Raw genomic sequence first — 19,749 nt, 5'->3', positions numbered from 1 at the left:
AGAAAGAAAGGATTTGAACTCCAAAAGCTTTTGCTTTTTATACTATATCATATTGTCTCCAACTTTTTTCTTTTTAAAGAAAGAATAAATTAATAATAAAATATGAGCTAGGGGACAAAACTACAGTTACCCACACTTATTAGGAATGACTTATTAATACTAGATTAACTATGGTGGGATGAGAGGGATGTCCACACTTATTAGGAATGACTTATTAATACTATATTAACTATGGTGGAATGAGAGGGATGTGTTTAATTCTTAAACACAAGGGAATTTTTAGTTTACTCTCTTCCTGTTCAAATTATTCCATCTCTCTGTGGTAACACTGAGATTGTCAGAAGTTCCTTGCTTCCTTCCTAGGAAAATGTATTTGCACTCATTTAAAAATAAATTAGTGACTACGTAAGTCTTGTAGGTTAATACAGATTGCATTAACATTAGCTTGCCAATTTTCTCAAAGGATTTGTCAATCATGCCTGTTATATAATCAGAATACAGCAACTGGCTCTGTTTTCATTATACCATGAAATTTAGTACATCAAAATACATTCCCTTTATTCAAATCTGAAGGAAGAATTTTAGGAAAACATTCCTTTCATTTGATTAGCAATTGGAGGCCCTGGTAATAGAGCTGCTCTAGGCTGCTGATTGTTTTAGAGGGAGTATATGGAGACTCCTTCCTTCTCACACTGCTCCAGTTAGTCAGACCCCAGAGTCCTGATTATTCACCTTGAAATCAGACAGCAAATCACATGCTCTTTCTCAAATATGTGCCCAACTTACTCTCAACTACCTTTATAGAAATACAAAGAGAATCTTTACCTGTTTTTCAGAAGTAGTCTAAGAAAGATGTCACCATAAGCCTTGCTCTTTTAAAATAGTAATACTCAACAGATTAATGAATTCACCTCTTGTTAGAAGTGGTACCCACCCATACACCTGGTTTAAACATACCCAACCATCTGGCATCCTGCCACAAAGAATCTGGAAAATCCAGCCATAGAGGAAAAACTCCATCCCTATTTATGACCCCTACCCATCAAACTCCTTTAACCAGCCACTTCATGCTCTTTATAAGATCCTGTGTTCCTTGGCTCTCCTTATCCAGTTTCCAGTGTTTCCTGGCCACCCTCCTCAGAGTGGTGACCTATTCAGCCCTCTCGCTCTGACTCATCGCTCCCAGCTACCTACTTTACTCTTAGCTTATGCATTCTCCTTTGATTTCAGCATCATCTTCACTTTTAGATGAAGAGAAATCTCACTGCCAGCCCCACATATGAAAAAATGCCAGAATAAATAAAAATTTCTTCATATGCTATAAACTTGTTCTGGAAATCTGAGGAAAAAAAGTACATCTCTCTACATACAACCAGAGGACAAACAGGCACTCTTAGCACTCCATGTATTTGTCCTAAGTCAAGAAACAGGAAAAAATAGTATGGATAATTTTTTCTCTGTTGTAAGCGATAGTTACAAAATTCAAGCTATGATAAAAGAATAAAGAAAGACATTCTTTGTCCCCAAACAGTTATAAATGTTAGGAAAAAAACGTAAGTCAAATGCGATCAAAGATACTCAACACAGTACCTGGTTAGATTTAGAAAACTAATTAAATGTTCAAGAGTGAACAGTAGGGGAGACAGAAAAGGGGCAGTGGAATTAAGATTTATGGAGGCACTAGTTAAGTGCCAGGCATTATGCTACGAGTTTTACTCAGATTCTTCCATTCAATTCTTATAATAGCCCTGAGAAGTCCAAAAAGTTTAAGCAACATCTAATATCTATATGTATTTACAGTGTACCTGATGTTGCACTAAATGTTTTACATGTGTCATTTTTATCCTCATGACAGCTATATGAGATAGGTGCCATTACCATCTTAGCTTTACAAATGAAAAACTATGGTTTAGAAAAGTAACTGTCCTTCTGAGGTCAGGCAGCTAGTAATTCATACAGGTAGGATTTCAACCCTGGCACTCTGACTACTAAATCCATGATCTTGACCAGGTAATCAAAGGGTAGATTTCAACAATTAAAGACAAAGGCATCAGGAGTAATTGGAACCCAGGTTTCTAAGCCACAAAAATTAGACTCTTTTTTTTTATGACTAAAAGAATCTAAATTAAATGTCGCTAAACCTCAATGCTGATTATGTTATTTTCAAAGATCTACAATACTAGCTAACATTTATTTGTTTGAATTTTTAAATTTTTGTTATGAAGTATTTAAGAATACTAAAAACCCAGATTTAACTTGTGTTAATATTTTGCCAGCTTCAGATCCTTAAAGACAAAGAAAATATTAAAGTTTTTCTTGGAATCATCTCTTCACTAGAAAACCATTTTCCTCCTTTTCTGTCTCTGAAATAACCACTATCTTGCAGTTGTTATATATTCTTTATCTACACATTTTTGTACTTTTATCACATATAATTTTTTCATATTAATCTAGTATTCAGCAGACTCTATAATTAGTTCCAATCGTTAATCTGTAGATTTTCTATGGATTTTTATCTTGAAATTTCTATGTACACAATCAAACCATCTGTAAATAAATAGCATTGTTCCTGTTTTTAAGATAATTATGTTTCTTACTGCTGTTTCTTATATTATATATACGGGTTAAAGCCTCAGATGTAATGTTGAATAGACACATGGGCAGCAAGCATCTTTTCTTGTTCTTTTTAAGGAAAATGTTTCTAAGGCTTTTACAACAATTTTGGGTTTTAATAAATAATCTCTATCTAGTTAAAGAAATTCCCTTCAATTCCCACTTTTCTAGGAGATTTAATCATAGTTATTGAATTTTGTATTTTTTTTCATCTATTGAGATGATCATATAGGTTTTGCTACTTTAAACTGTTCATGTGGTAAATTAAACTAACAGTAATTAAAATATCCTTGAATTTTTTTGATAAATCCCACCTTTTAAAATTATTTTGTCTACACACTCCTGTATTTTAGCGTACATGATGGATTTGATTTGTAAATATTTATTTTGGATTTTTGCATTAATACATATATAAGTGTTATGGACCTATAGAATTTCCTTCTAGTATCATCTTTGTCTGGTTTTGTTATCAAAGTTTTATCAGCCCCTTAGATGAGTTAAGTTTGGTTTACTTTTGTTTTAACTTGCAGATGGACTTACTTCAAAGTCAGAGAACATCATGGCTAGTAAGTCCAATGTATCATATCTTGGAAATTTTACCTCATTTCTTCAGTTTCCACCTGAAAAATCCTGGGGAATAACTCTAATTTTTTTTGCTTGAATCAACCAAATGTGGTTTAGGCAGCTCCTTTCCAAACCATATGGCTGGAGTGGGAAAAGGAGAATTTCTAAGAAGAAAGTAGGGATTCTAGGAAGACAGTGCTATAGCTATACACTACAAATATCTTCCACGTTCATTCTAACACGCCATAACTAAAAAGAACACATAATAAGCACAAATATTGATTAAAGGAAAAAGAAAAGGATTTGTAGCTAAGCTTAACTACCTACTACCTGTGTAATTTTGGACCAACTATTTCACCTCTTTGAGATCCTCTTTCATCAGCTATAAGGAAGGAAAAGAAAATAATCTACCTCAGAGGCAGGTAGAGTTGAATGAGCTTGCCTATGAGCTTCTTGAGTAGAGAGGCCATGTCTGTATCCCCAGCACTCCACACAAAGTAGCTCAGTGATAGTTGAATGAATGACTCCTGGGATGTAGAATTCATTTAAGGCACCCAACCCTTTGCCTAATTCAGCCCTACTTACATAATTCATGCCTAATTATTCTTTCCACACTCCCAAGGAGGCACAGTAATATTAGCTTTAACTGCTTTAAAAACCCCTCCTGCCTCAGATGTTTTGTAGACCTTCTGGGAAGATAAAGCCATCCTAGCTGTAACCAAACCTTTGCAAATGTCTAGGTCTCCCTTCTAGCTCATCCACGCTAAATTACCAAATAGTGTAAAGGGAAAGTACAGGAAAAGGGAGTTCTAAATTGACCATGTTCTCCCCCACTCCTCAAGGGAAACAAAAAAAAAAGGCAGAAGATAGTAAGACACTAGAAAAGCTGCTCTGGCTTTGAAATGCCATATTTGACCTTAGTTCTGGGAACATAACAAGTTTCACTCATTTATCTATTGAAGGAATTATCATGATTCAAAGTCAGGAGACTGTGAGTATATGCAAAGGGCTAGACAGAAGCCAATGTTTAATGAAACACTGGTGAAACCTTCCCAGAAAAGGCTGGCTTAGTCAAGTTAAATCAAATCTCTAGTGAAAGCAAACTTGCTACAACAACATCGGCTGCCATTTATTGAGCATTTTCTAGGTAGCAGAGTCAGGATTAAAACACAGATCTGTCTAATGCCAAGGCTCGTGCTCTTTCCAATATGCAGCGTTGCTTTCTAATCAAAACAGCTCTGAAATTGACTAAAGGACTTTCCTGCAATTGCATCTGTGCTCATTTTACCACATGAAGGTTTAGTCACCTCATTGATAGTATTGTCAGACTTCAAGACTCCACTGTATGAGTGAATCTAAGTGAGTAGATTGTAGAAACTTCCCAAGGTAAGGAGAGCTGTTAAAATAGGCCTACAACTCTCATGGGATTCAGTAGCTATCTATCTCTATTTCCAATTAGCTATGAATGAACTATGGAAATACACAGCAGAACTCCAGTGCTACGCAAGCTTAGAGGAGCAGACTAATACTTATTGAGCACTTCCAAGTATCAGGCTTTACACTGAGCACTGTACATATATTTAATGCTCACCACAATTTTCTGAAGTAGTTACTATTATTCACCATTTTACAGAAGTAACCAAGGCTTTCACACTTAGAAAAGTGTGAAAAGCAGGACTGGGAACCAGTTTATTATGCCTGTTGAATCCAAGCTTCTCCCTTATTTCTTATAGGGGAAGATTTGACTGTCAATCAAAAAGGGAATAATGGAGCAGATAATTAGAGAACGCATATCCTAGAGATAGATAGGGACCTATAAGGACAAGGAAAGTATAAATTTCCTGAGAAGCTAAATTAGTCATTGGCATTAACAGGTATGATTGAATAGCTTTCTCTTTAAAAAAAAAACATTAAAAATTAAAGGAAAAAGGTGATATCCATGCTCAAACACTGATTATTTGCAAGATGTTTTTTACCATTCCTTTTTCCCATGCACTAAGACTCTGACCCTATACAAACCCCAGATCCTCAGTAAAAGAAGCATTCCTCCAATTATTCCAATCCTCTTTAATGAGATTTGCTTGGGAAATTTTAGTTACATTAAAGAGAAATCAATGAGGGATGTAATTCTGGGAATGAGGCAGAGATGCCTACCTCATTTTTGAAATATCAGCAGGAAGGACATCTCAAGAACAAAAGAAAGTTAAAAAGAACTAATCAGAGGGTGGGGCGGAGTCAAGATGGCAGACTAGGAGGACGTGGAATTCGTGTATTCGCACAACTAGGGCACCTACCAGGCACCGGTGGGGTACCACAGACACCAAAGGGGACGGAAGGAACCCCTAGTAACTGGTTGTTTCAATTATATTTTTATTTTTCCTATTATATTTTTTTACCTTTCTAATTTTATTTTGTTTTATATTATTTGATATTGCACTGCTTCTTATTTCTTTTCTTTTTTTTTTTTTTTGCCACACCATGCAGCTTGCAGGATCTTGGTTCCCAGGCCGGAGGTTGGGCCCAAGCTCATATGATGGGAGCACTGAGTCCAAACCACTGGACTAACAGAGAGCCTCAGACCCCAGGGAATATAAATTGGAGTGAGGCCTCCCAGAGGTCATCTCAGCACCAAGACCCAGCTCTATTCAACTGCCTGCAAATTCCAGTGCTGGACGCTTCAGGTCAAACAACCAGTAAGACAGGAATATAAGCCCACGCATCAAAAAAGAAAAAAAAAAATGAAACGACAAAAAACATGTTACAGATAAAGGACCAAGGTAAAAACCTACAAGACCAAATAAATGAAGATGAAATAGGCAAACTACCTGAAAAAGAATTCAGAGTAAGGGCAATGAAGATGATCCAAAATCTCAGAAACAAAATGGAGAAAATACAAGAAACATTTAATAAGGATCTACAAAGAATTAAAGAGCAAAACAATGATGAACAACACAATAACTGAAATTAAAAATACTCTAGAAGGAATCAATGGCAGAATAATTGAGGCAGAAGAAGGGATAAGTGAGCTGGTAGATAAAATGGTGGAAATAACTGCCAGGGAGCAGAATAAAGGAAAAAGAATGAAAAGAATTGAGGACAGTCTCAGAGACCTCTGGGACAACATTAAATGCACCAACATTCAAATTAGAGGGGTCACAGAAGAAGAGAAAGAGAAAGTGACTGAGAAAATACATGAAGAGATTATAGTGGAAAACTTCCCTAATATGGGAAAGGAAATAGTCAATCAAGTCCAGGAAGTGCAGAGAGTCCCATACAGGATAAATCCAAAGAGAAACATGCCAAGACACATACTAATCAAACTATCAAAAATTAAATACAAAGAAAAACTATTAAAAGTGGCAAGGGAACAGCAACAAATAACATACAAGGGAATCCCCAAAAGGTTAACAGCAGATGTTACAGCAGAAACTCTGCAAGCCAGAAGGGAGTGGCAGGACATATTTAAAGTGATGAAAGGGAAAAACCTACAACCAAGATTACTCTACCCTGCAAAGATCTCATTAAGATTCAATGGAGAAATTAAAACCTTTACAGACAAGCAAAAGTTAAGAGAATTCAGCACCATGAAACCAGCTTTACAACAAATGCTAAAGGAACTTCTCTAGGCAGGAAATACAACAGAGGGAAAAGACATACAAAAACAAACCCAAAACAATTGAGAAAATGGTAATAGAAACATACATATTGATAATTACTTTAAATGTAAATGGATAAAATGCTCCAGCCAAAAGACATACACTGGCTGAATGGATACAAAAACAAGACCTGTATATATGCTGTCTACAAGAGAACCACTTCAGACCTAGAGACACATACAGACTGAAGGAGAGGGGATTGAAAAAAAGATATTCCATGTAACTGGAAATCAAAAGAAAGCTGGAGTAGCAATTCTCATATCAGACAAAATAGACTTTAAAACAAAGACTATTACAAGAGACAAAGAAGGACACTACATAATGATCAAAGGATCAATCCAAGAAGAAGATATAACACTGGTAAATATTTATGCACCCAAAATAGGAGCACCTAAATATATAAGGCAAATGCTAACAGCCCTAAAAGGGGAAATTGACAGTAACACAATAATAGTAGGGGACTTTAACATCTCACTTTCACCAATGGACAGATCATGGAAGATGAAAATAAATCAGGAAACACAAGCTTTAAAGGACACATTAAGCAAGATGGACTTAATTGATATTTATAAGACATTCCATCCAAAAACAACAGAATACACTTTCTTCCCAAGTGCTCATGGAACATTCTCCAGGATAGATGATATCTTGGGTCACAAATCAAGCCTCAGTAAATTTAAGGAAACTGAATTCGTATCAAGTATCTTTTCTGACCACAATGCTATGAGACAAGATATCAATTACAGGGAAAAAAATATAAAATATATAAACACATGGAGGTGAAACAATACCCTACTAAATAACCAAGAGATCACTGAAGAGATCAAAGAGGAAATCAAAACATCCCTAGAAATAAATGACAATGAAAACACGATGAGCCAAAGCCTATGGGATTCATCAAAAGTAGTTCTAAGAGGGAAGTTTATAGCAATACAATCCTAGCTCAAGAAACAAGAAACATCTCAAGTAAACAACCTAACCTTACACCTAAAGCAATTAGAGAAAGAAGAACAAAAAACCCCCCAAAGTTAGCAGAAGGAAAGAAATCATAAACGTCAGAGCAGAAATAAATGAAAAAGAAATGAAGGAAATGATAGCAAAGATCAATAAAACTAAAAGCTGGATCTTTGAGAAGATAAACAAAATTGATAAACCATTAGCCAGACTCATCAAGAGAAAAAGAGAGAAGACTCAAATCAATAGAATTAGAAATGAAAAAGGAGAAGCAACAACTAACACTGCAGCAATACAAAGGATCATGAGAGATTACCACAAGCAACCATGTGCCAGTAATATGGACAACCTGGAAGAAATGGACAAATTCTTAGAAAACCACAACCTTCCGAGACTGAACCAGGAAGAAATAGAAAATAGAAACACACAAATCACAAGCACTGAAATTGAAACTGTGATTAGAAATTTTCCAACAAACAAAAGCCCAGGACCAGATGGCTTCACAGGCAAATTCTATCAAACATTTAGAGAAGAGCTAACACATAACCTTCTCAAACTCTTCCAAAATATAGCAGAGGGAGGAACACTCCTGAAATCATTTTATGAGGCCACCATCACCCTGATACCAAAAGCAGACAAAGATGTCACCAAAAAAGAAAACTACAGTCCAATATCACTGATTAAAATAGATGCACAAATCCTCAACAAAATAATAGCAAACAGAATCCAACAGCATATTAAAAGGTTCATACACCATGATCTAGTGGGGTTTATCCCAGGAATGGAAAGAATCTTCAATATATGCAAATCAATCAATGTGATACACCACATTAACAAACTGAAGGATAAAAAACATATGATAATCTCAACAGATGTAGAAAAAGCTTTTGACAAAATTCAACACCCATTTATGATAAAAACTCTCCAGAAAGTAGGCATAGAGGGAACCTACCTCAAAAGAATAATGGCCATATATGATAAACCCACAGCCAACATCATTCTCAATGGGGAAACACTGAAACCATTTCCCCTAAGATCAGGAACAAGACAAGGTTGCCCACTCTCACCACCGTTATTCAACATAGTTTTGGAAGTTTTAGCAATAGCGATCAGAGAACAAGAAGAAATTAAAGGAATCCAAGTTGGAAAAGAGGAAGTAAAACTGTCACTGTTTGCAGATGACATGATACCATACATATAGAATCTTAAAGATGCTATGAGAAGACTACTAGAGCTAATCAATGAATTTGGTAGAGTAGCAGGATACAAAGTTAATGCACAGAAATCTCTTGCATTCCTATACACTAATGATGAAAAATCTGAAAGAGAAATTAAGGAAACAGTTCCATTTACCACTGCAACAAAAAAAATTAAATTCCTAGGAATAAACCTACCTAAGGAGTCAAAAGACTGGTATGCAAAAAACTATAAGACACTAATGAAAGAAATTAAAGATGATACAAACAGATGGAGAAATATACCATGTTCTTGGATTCCAAGAATCAATATTGTGAAAATGACTATACTACCCAAAGCAATCTACAGATTCAGTGCAATCCCTATAAAATTACCAATGGCATTTTTCACAGAACTAGAACAAAAATTTTTACAATTTGTATGGAAACACAAAAGACCCTGAATAGCCAAAGCAATCTTGAGGAAGAAAAACGGAGATGGAGGAATCATGCTCCCTGACTTCAGACTATACTACAAAGGTACAGTAATCAAGACAGTATGGTACTAGAACAAAAACAGAAATATAGATCAATGGAACAGGATAGAAAGTCCAGAGATAAACCCATGCACATATGGTCACCTTATCTTTGATAAAGTGAGCAAGAGTATACAATGGAGAAAAAGCAGCCTCTTCAATAAATGGTGCTGGGAAAACTGGACAGCTACATGTAAAAGAATGAAATTAGAACACTCCCTAACACCATACACAAACATAAACTTAAATGGATTAAAGACTTAAATGTAAGGCCAGACACTATAAAACTCTTAGAGGAAAACATAGGCCGAACACCCTTTAACGTAAATCACAGCAAGATCCTTTTGGACCCACCTCCTAGAGAAATGGAAATAAATACAAAAATAAACAAATGGGACCTAATGAAACTTAAAAGCTTTTGCACGGCAACAGAAACCATAAACAAGAGAAAAGACAACCCTCAGAATGGGAGAAAATATTTGCAAATGAAGCAATTGACAAAGGATTAATCTCTAAAATAGACAAGCAGCTCATTCAGATCAATATCAGAAAAATAAACAACACAACCCCAAAATGGGCAGAAGACCTAAACAGACATTTCTCCAAAGAAGATATACAGATGGCCAACAAACACATGAAAGGATACTCAACATCACTGATCATTAGAGAACTGCAAATCAAAACTACAATGAGGTATCACCTCACACAGGTCAGAATGGCCATCATCAAAAAATCTACAAACAATAAATGCTGGAGACCTCATTCATTTCCACCGGACTTTTGTGCAGCAGCCCCAGCTCTTGTCATCGCCATCCCTCCGCTGCCTCCCCCGCAAGAGTTCGCTGTCGCTGGAGCCACCTCCGGTTACTCGTAGCGCTCGATTCTCTCTGCTTCACTTCCCACCAACCGCAACCATTGACGCCACGTTGGGTTATTCGAGTGACCGAGACTGCACCTGGGATCGAGGGTTTCGTGTCCCTCGATTTGGAGGAAGTAGGGCAGGGCCGTTATCTGGAAAGAAATTTGGAAACCCTGGGGAGAAACTGGTTAAAAAGAAGTGGAATCTTGATGAGCTGTCCAAATTTGAGAAGAATTTTTATCAAGAACACCCTGATTTGGCTAGGTGTACAGCACAAGAGGGAGAGACATACAGAAGAAGCAAGGAAATTACAGTTAGAGGTCACAACTGCCCAAAGCCAGTACTGAACTTTTATGAAGCGAACTTCCCTCCAAATGTCATGGACGTGATTGCAAGGCAGAACTTTACTGAACCCACAGCTATTCAAGCTCAGGGATGGCCAGTTGCTCTAAATAGATTGGATATGGTTGGGGTAGCAGAAACTGGACCTGGGAAGGCGTTGTCTTATTTGATGCCTGCCATTGTCCACATCAATCATCAGCCGCTCCTAGAGAGAGGTGACGGACCTATTTGCTTGGTGCTGGCACCAACTCGGGAACTGGCCCAACAGGTACAGCAAGTAGCTGCTGTATACTGTAGAGCATGTTGCTTGAAGTCCACTTGTATTTATCGTGGTGCTCCCAAGGGACCACAAATATGTTATTTGGAGAGAGATGTAGAAATCTGTATTGCAACACCTGGAAGACTTACTGACTTTTTAGAATGTGGGAAAACCAATCTAAGAAGAACCACCTATCTTGTCCTTGATGAAGCAGACAGAATGCTTGATATGGGATTCGAACCTCAAATAAGGAAGATTGTGGATTAGATAAGACCTGATAGGCAAACCCTAATGTGGAGTGCTACTTGGCCAAAAGAAGTAAGACAGCTTGCTGAAGATTTCCTGAAAGACTATATTCATATAAACATTGGTGCACTAGAACTGAGTGCAAATCACAACATTCTTCAGATTGTGGATGTGTGTCATGATGTAGAAAAGGAAGAAAAGCTTATTCATTTAATGGAAGAGATCATGAGTGAGAAGATGATTAAAACCATTGTTTTTGTTGAAACCAAAAGAAGATGTGATGAACTCACTAGAAAAATGAGGATAGATGGGTGGCCTGTCATGGGTATCCATGGTGACAAGAGTAAACAGGAACGTGACTGGGTTCTAAATGAATTCAAACATGGAAAGGCTCCTATTCTGATTGCTACAGATGTGGCCTCCAGAGGGCTAGATGTGGAAGATGTGAAATTTGTCATCAATTATGACTACCCTAACTCCTCAGAGGATTACATTCATCGAATTGGAAGAACTGCTCGCAGTACCAAAACAGGCACAGCATACACTTTCTTTACACCTGATAACATAAAGCAAGTGAGTGACCTTATCTCTGTGCTTCGTGAAGCTAATCAAGCAATTAATCCCAAATTGCTTCAGTTGGTCGAAGACAGAGGTTCAGGTCGTTCCAGGGGTAGAGGAGGCATGAAGGATGACCATCGGGACAGATACTCTGTTGGCAAAAGGGGTGGATTTAATACATTTAGAGACAGGGAAAATTATGACAGGTTACTCTAGTCTGCTTAAGAGAGATTTTGGGGCAAAAACTCAAAATGGTGTTTACAGTGCTTCAGATTACACCAATGGGAGCTCTGGAAGTAATTTTGTGTCTGCTGGTATACAGAGCAGCTTTAGGACTGGTAATCCAACAGGGACTTACCAGAATGGATATGATAGCACTCAGCAATATGGACGTAATATTCCCAATATGCACAATGGTATGAACCAACAGGCATATGCATATCCTGCTACTACAGCTGCGCCTATTGGTTATCCAATGCCAATAGGATATTCTCAATAAAACTTTAGAAGTATATGTAAATGTCTGTTTTTCATAATTACTCTTTATATCGTGTGTTATCACACAAGGTAGTCATTTAAGAAACATGGGAAATGAAGAAATGACTGCAGTGCAGCAGTAATTATGGTGCACTTTTTCGCTATTTAAGTTGGAAATTTCTCTACATTCCTGAAACAATTTTTGGTTTCTTTGTACTAGAAAATGCAGGCAGTGTTTTCACAAAAGTATACGTATAGTGATTTGAAATACAATAAATGAAGGCAATGCATGGCCTTCCAATAAAAAATATTTGAAGACTGGAAAAATAAATAAATAAATAAATAAATAAATAAATGCTGGAGAGGGTGTGGAGAAAAGGGAATCCTCTTGCACTGTTGGTGGGAATGTAAATTGATACAGCCACTATGGAAAACAGTATGGAGGTTCCTTAAAAAACTAAAAATAGGACTAACACATGGCCAGTAATCCCACTACCAGGCATATTCCCTGAGAAAACCATAATTCAAAAAAAGTTATGTACCACAATGTTCATTGCAGTACTATTTACGGTAGCTAGGACATGGAAGCAACCTACGTGTCCACTGACAGATGAATGGATAAAAAAGATGTGGCACATATATACAATGGAATATTACTCAGCCATAAAAAGAAATGAAATTGAGTTGTCTGTAGTGAGGTAAATGGACCTAGAGTGTGTCATACAGAGTGAAGTAAGTCAGAAAGAGAAAAACAAATACTGTATGCTAACACATATACATGGAATCTAAAAAAAAAAAAAAGGTTCTCATGAACCTAGAGGTAGGACAGGAGTAAAGATGCAGACGTAGAGAATGGACTTGAGGACACGGGGAGGGGGAAGGGTAAGCTGTGACAAAGTGAGAGAGTAGCATTGACATATATACACTCCCAAATGTAAAATAGAAAATAGATAGGTAGTGGGAAGCAGCTGCATAGAACAGGGAGACGAGCTCGGTACTTTGTGACCACCTAGAGGAGTGGGATAGGGAGGGTGGGAGGGAGAAGCAAGAGGGAGGGGATATGGGGATATATGTATTCATATAGCTGGTTCACTTTGTTATACAGCAGGAACTAACACAACATTGTAAAGCAATTATACTCCAATAAAGATGTTAAGAAAAAAAAACTAATCAGAATCACGTTCACATAAAAGAAAAATTTATTTTTATTACCTAGAACTGAGGCCAAGAAGATTCGCAAGGAGGAGACAATCATAACTGAGCACATGAAGCTGCAGTGACTCTGTAGGTCAGGAAGGAGAGTGAGTCATGGAGAAGACATATATATCCAGTTTAGGGCTATAAAACCAGTTTGTACTTTCTGAACCTTGAGTCTAGCTAGCTTGTTCTCTACTTGTCAGAATACTGATCTAGAGATCCACGGTAGAACACTTGTCTCTGCCTCGCTATATTTAGAGAACTGCCTAGCATGTTGGGGAGAACCTGTTACTGGGAAAAAATGAACCCATAAACCCTGTAATAGCCTCTTTTCCCTTCTCTGTTTCTACCAGCAAATGAACAGACTGCTTCTGCTCAATGAGTTTGGCAAGATATGAAGGTTATTTTATTTGAGCAGATATGAGTCATCATCACTCTGAAAAAAAGGATGTTGATAATAATTTTTTTTTAAAGAGCTGAAGATGACACTAGCAAGAATGGTATATTTCTCTTGGGATCCTAAATCTCCTTTGGAAATTTAGCTTTTATGTAGCCAAAGTATTTTTGCAATCATTTCTTTCTATTCATTCATTTAACACATTTAGTGAATGCCTACTGTGTGCTGTGGAGGCCCTAGGGTACAACATGAGGAAAAAGCGTGGTCCTTGACCTTGTAGAGCACATAGTTTAGTAGAGGGAGAGAGAGATAACCATATAATCACACTAATATAAATGAAAGTACGCATTTAAAACAGTGCAGGATGAGGGCTTCCCTGGTGGCTCAGTGGTTAAGAATCCACCTGCCAAAGCAGGGGACACGGGTTCAAGCCCTGGTCTGGGAAGATTCCACATGCCGCAGAGAAACTAAGCCCGTGTGCCACAACTACTGAGCCTGTGCTCTGCAACAAGAGGGGCCACTGCAATGAGAAGCCCAAGCACCGCAAGGAAGAGTAGCCCCTGCTCACCGCAGCTAGAGAAAAGCCCCAGCAACAAAGACCCAATGCAGCCAAAAATAAATAAATTTATTTTAAAAAGCATTTTTTTTTTTAATAAAAGAGTGCAGGATGATTTGAGAGCATGTAACAGTGGGATAATTTAGAATGTGGAGCCAGGTTTCTCTCAGAAAGTGCCATTCCACTGAGATCTGACAGTTGATTGGGAACAACAGACAAAAGGTATGTTTATAGGGGTGGTAAGAAAGCTTTTCAGGTAGAGGGAGCAGCACGCACAGAATCCCTGAGTCAAGAGGTAGCATGGGACACTAGAGGATCTAAGAGGGCCAGGATGACTGGGACACAGAAAAGGAAAAGATGGGTGTGAGAGGAAACCGCAATGTGGCAGCAGCCTCCTCTTAGAAAAGCCTGTAGACAGACTAGTATGTTTCCCAAATCTTAGTCATGGGTTCTAGCTTCATGATTTTTTCTTATTGAGGTATAATCAACATATAATATTATTAGTTTTAAGTGTACACTATAACGATATATCAAGAACTTATACAATTCAATAGCAAAAAAAAAAAAAAAAAGCCCAATCTGATTAAAAAGCGGGCAGAAGATCTTCAAGATTTTTGATGTATTTCTGTATCATTTTGACAAAAATCTATTGTTTAAATCAACCCTACCTCATTTTACTTAAACACATTGCTCCCTTTAGTAAATAAAGTTTATTTCAAATGTATACGTATAGCTGATTCACTTTGTTATACAGCAGCAACTAACACAACAATGTAAAGCAATTATACTCCAATAAAGATGTTAAAAAAAAAATGCTAGGCTGTCATAGCCCTTTTTAAAAGACCCAAGCAAAGGGGTTTGTATACAAGGTTTTCAAACATGGGGTTTGAAAAGAAGATATATATATATATATGGAATCTAAGAAAAAAAAAAGGTCATGAAGAACCTAGGGGTAAGAGGGAAATAAAGACACAGACCTACTAGAGAATGGACTTGAGGATATGGGGAGGGGGAAGGGTAAACTGTGACAAAGTGAGAGAGTGGCATGGACATATATACACTACCAAACGTAAAATAGATAACTAGTGGGAAGCAGCCGCATAGCACAGGGAGGGAAGAGATATGGGAACATATGTATATGTATAACTGATTCACTTTGTTATAAAGCAGAAACTAACACACCATTGTAAAGCAATTATACTTCAATAAAGATGTTAAAAAAAAAGAAAAAGAGGTAACAGTGTTCCTCTGATGGCAGCAAGATCAGAGGGAGGGACTGGGAAGGTGAAGATAAGATTTTAGGAAACAAGGTCACCAGTCTAGCCCTGCTTCCCTCCCTCCAGAGCTTACTCACTCCTAACCTCAGTTCTTACAGGACAGTTTAGGGTATATTTTAATTAAATAGGACATTTTCTCATAACCCTCATCCAAATCTTAACAAAATAAAATCCACAGAAGCCCACATTGAAATCTAACTTTAAACTCCCAGTGCTGAGAGACACAGAGTATATAAGCTATGGCTTTTGACTCTGTGGATCTGTTCCTGGCTTCATCATTAACATGGTGAATATCCTTGCTTTGAGATTTTTAGAACAACTTTAATATACTTTAATTGTCATTTTTTGTGGTTTGAATTGTCTTATTAAAATATAATTTTCCAGGAGTTAAATTTATTTACTTAATTAGAGGTCTATTCTCTCTTCAATATGCACATTCTCAAAAGTCAACTCACATCTTCGAATGGGGGCAGGGTGTAGTATACCCTTTGGCATAATAACATCTAATTACAGGATTACATTAGTGCACTCAGTACCTTTAATCACATAAGATTTGATAGAGCACCAAGAAAACCTGTGCTGATCTCTCAACACTAAAGACCTTAAAGCATGAATGTCAGGACACACCATAGTTGTCTCTGCCACATCTGTAGGATCTTTGATTTCAAAAGAAAAAACAGATTTGGAGATCCTGATGATATTATTTTGATTAGTGATAAATTAGAAAGATTCCCAGAAATAGCAATAATTATAACAATAATAACAATCATGACAATAATGTACAATGATAATGTTTAATGGTTTTCAAATGCTTTTCATATAAACTTTCCCCTTTGATCCTCACAATGATAAAAGCAGGGCAAGAATTATCAGTCCTACTTTATGAATAGAGAAATTAAGCATCAAAAATGTTCACATTTGGGGGAATATCTGGGAACATGCACAAGGAATCAAAGGCAAATCTGAGAAGAGTGCTTTTCCAGGTATTTCCTATGAGAAAAACTATGAGACCTTGGGAAGCCACTGAAACTCTCTAGCCTCAAATTTTTCATCTGTAAAATGGTCTAGATTATAAGATATGAATATAGAAGGAGAAAATAAGACACTAGATTTCACGGCAGGGAAGAATTAGTATGGGTAAAACCAGGGCTGGGCCTCCCATAGACATTTGTACACAGGACTAAGATTGTCACCAGGCCCAGACTCAGGAGGTTGAAAGGTCTGTTCCACTCACACCCTTTAAGGAAGAAGGCAACATGGTGGAGCACAAAAATACAGGTATCGGTATCAAACCAAAATTAATCCTAAGAGATTCTCAGCTCTGCTACTTAGGAGTCATTTGACATTGGGTCTTTTTGATCCTGTTTCCTTATCTAAAAATGAGGGATAATAACGTATCGCTGCCAGGGATGTGATGAAGAAAAAATAAGTTAGTATGTACAATATCTATTACAGTGGTTGACAAACTTTTTCTGTAAAGGGCCAGATAGCAGAGGCAAAAACCAAGTATATTATATTGGAACTTATGTAACAAGAGCAAAAACACATTTCCACAAAATTTTTATTGATGAAATGTAAAATATAATAGTAATAAAATGAGCTCTTTTTTGTAATACAGGTTTAGTAATGAATAGAATGGAATTTTCTGTGGGAATATCATTTCTCTAATTTGGGAGGCAAAGCCAGTGTTGCCTATCATCAAATCAATTGCAAAGGTTCATCTGTAAAAATCATTTTTACTCAAGAGCCATAAAAAACCAAATAAGCTGGATTTGACTTGCTGACAGTGTATGAAAGTTCTATTATTCTACAACTTCATTAACATTTAGTGTTTTCAGTCTTTTTTATTCTGGTGAGTGTGTGAAGCTGCTGCCTTTTCAATAACTTCTACCACAAGCAGCAAGACTCAAAGAAAATTTTCCCTTAACCTAGAGTTGAAAGCTGAAGAAAATTCAACTAAGAACTCAGGTATTTCTGAGAGGAAAAAAGTAATTATCTGTAAGTGTTTTAAAGTTTTTGCCATTTTATTTTTTTTTAAAGGAGTCTTTTATTATTAAATAAGTATTTAAGAGCTTAATTCACATGACTACTAATGACTTTAAAAACAGGCATGAGATAATCTATGAGGATTCAGAATTTTATTACTTTATCTGCTTATGCCAACAACCCAAGAGCCAGGAGATACGGGTTTCCGAATGGCTCTGCCACTAAATAGCAGTTGTTCTTAAACAAGTCATTTTTCTTCTTAGCTTTGATTTAGTAATATAACAAATAGCGATGATAATCACCTTGCAATCTCACATAGTTCTTTATTCAATCAACAAATACTTTCTGGGTACCTATTATGTGCAGGCTTTGGGGATACAAGAGTGAGCAAAAACAGACACTGGCTCCACCCTCATGGAATTCATAGTGCAAAGATGAATCAAAGTCACACAAGTAAATATAAAATGTAAAATTAAGTTGTAAGCATCAAAATCACAGAATCAGAACCTCAGATTTAAGAGATCTTAGGGATCATCTAATATAATCCTCCAATCTTTTCTTCAGAGATACACAAAATACGAAAAGATGTTTTTTTTAAAGTTAGAAATTCCAGATAAAGAAGTGGTAATATTACTGTTATGAAATTTCAGGAAGATAACTAGATGTATTTCTGCTCCAACATTTACAATTAGAAACTAAGCATAGCTTGGGCTTACCACCTTTGACCTCTAATGTGGCTCACAGAAGAAAAATTAATAGTGATATCTTATTAACCTAAATAAGGTAGTCTATGTTTGTGAAGGTGATAAGATAAGGGCCTAAGTGGAGGGCCAGAAGTTCAGAAGAAAAATACATTTTATTGGTCCACAAAGGGAGAGGCATCTAGGTCTCTTAGAAAATTACTATATTTAGAGCTGGTTTGGAACTCAGACCTAGTTTGGCTTTTTTTCTTTAAGTAACCGTGAGTAAACCTCTTATTCTTCCTGGGTCGGAGTCTCCTCAACTGTAAAATGAAGAAGTTGGACAGATAATGTTTTATGGCTCTGATTTCAATGACTCCACCACAACTAGTAGATCAGATGGTGTCTCTTTTTACTAATAAACAGAAATAAAGCCAGTGAAGCAGAAAGTCAGATAGATACGGGTTCAAATCCCTCCTAACTATGCAACCTCCTAACTATGTAACCTTAAGCAAGTCACTTATTCTCTTAGATCTAAGTTTCTTCATCTGTAAAATGAAAATAATAATGACTATTTCATATTATTGTGAATATTATGAATATTCCAAAAAATGAGGTATATAAAGTGACAGACATGGCATATAAATAGCTTCCTTCCCTTCTCCTTAGTCTGAGGATTACAGCACTGAACACAGACAATTTCAAGCATCTGATGACATGATTCACTTAAGCCACCAGCTACCATGTGTCCAAACCCAATGCTTCTGCTAAGACTTGAGGATGACGGAAGAAAGACACAGTCCCTGCTTAAAGTACTTACTGTAGGGGAAACATAAGCAAAGAGAAGGAGGTAGGAAAGTGTAGGGCAGATTAGTTTTTGCTGGAGGATAACTAAGCATTTTAAAAATAATATTGTCTCTATGTCAGACCCTGTATTAGGCGTTTATATGCATTATTTCATTTACCTATTGAGGCAAGTTTTATTACCCTCAACTTTTAGATACTTTGAAATATAAATTATCTTGCCCAAGATTTTCACAGCTATTTAATGATAGGACTGAGCAATAAAAACATGTATCTGTGACTCCAAAGCCCAAGATTTTTCAAAATGATGAGTAATGAGAAATGCAGCTAGAAGTAAGGACTGGTTTGACACCAGGGAGTCCTCTAAATGCCAAGGTAAAAAGTTTGCACTTTAGGGAGCCATTGGAGGTTTCTGAGCAGGAAAGTGACATAGATGAAGATTCTGTTACCTAAGGAAATGTAGTAAAACATAATGTTTAAGAGCTTAGAATTTGTAGCTAAACTACCTTGTATTAAATGGCCTTGGAGCAAGTTACCTAACCTTTTTGTCCCTTAGTTTCCTCATCTTTAAATAGGGATAAATAATAACAGTACCTACCATGTACCGTTATGG

The 19,749-nt window shown here is 36.7% G+C and overlaps 2 protein-coding genes across 2 annotated transcripts in view; one reads left to right on the top strand and one right to left on the bottom strand.

The window, feature by feature from the left end:
* The window catches only part of AGBL4 (AGBL carboxypeptidase 4), a 1,394,453-nt gene that overhangs the window by 961,753 nt on the left and 412,951 nt on the right, over window positions 1–19,749 (bottom strand). The gene's annotated exons all lie outside the window — the stretch shown is intronic.
* On the top strand, window positions 5,324–12,276 carry LOC105748188 (probable ATP-dependent RNA helicase DDX5). Its single transcript, XM_049716372.1, is given in 3 exon segments — window positions 5,324–5,522; window positions 10,255–11,965; window positions 11,967–12,276. Coding segments are annotated over 3 exon segments (2,205 nt in total). The 3' UTR covers window positions 12,262–12,276.

Source organism: Orcinus orca, chromosome 1, assembly GCF_937001465.1.
Source record: "Orcinus orca chromosome 1, mOrcOrc1.1, whole genome shotgun sequence".
NCBI lineage: Eukaryota > Metazoa > Chordata > Mammalia > Artiodactyla > Delphinidae > Orcinus > Orcinus orca.
This window is presented reverse-complemented; position numbering and strand designations above follow the sequence as displayed.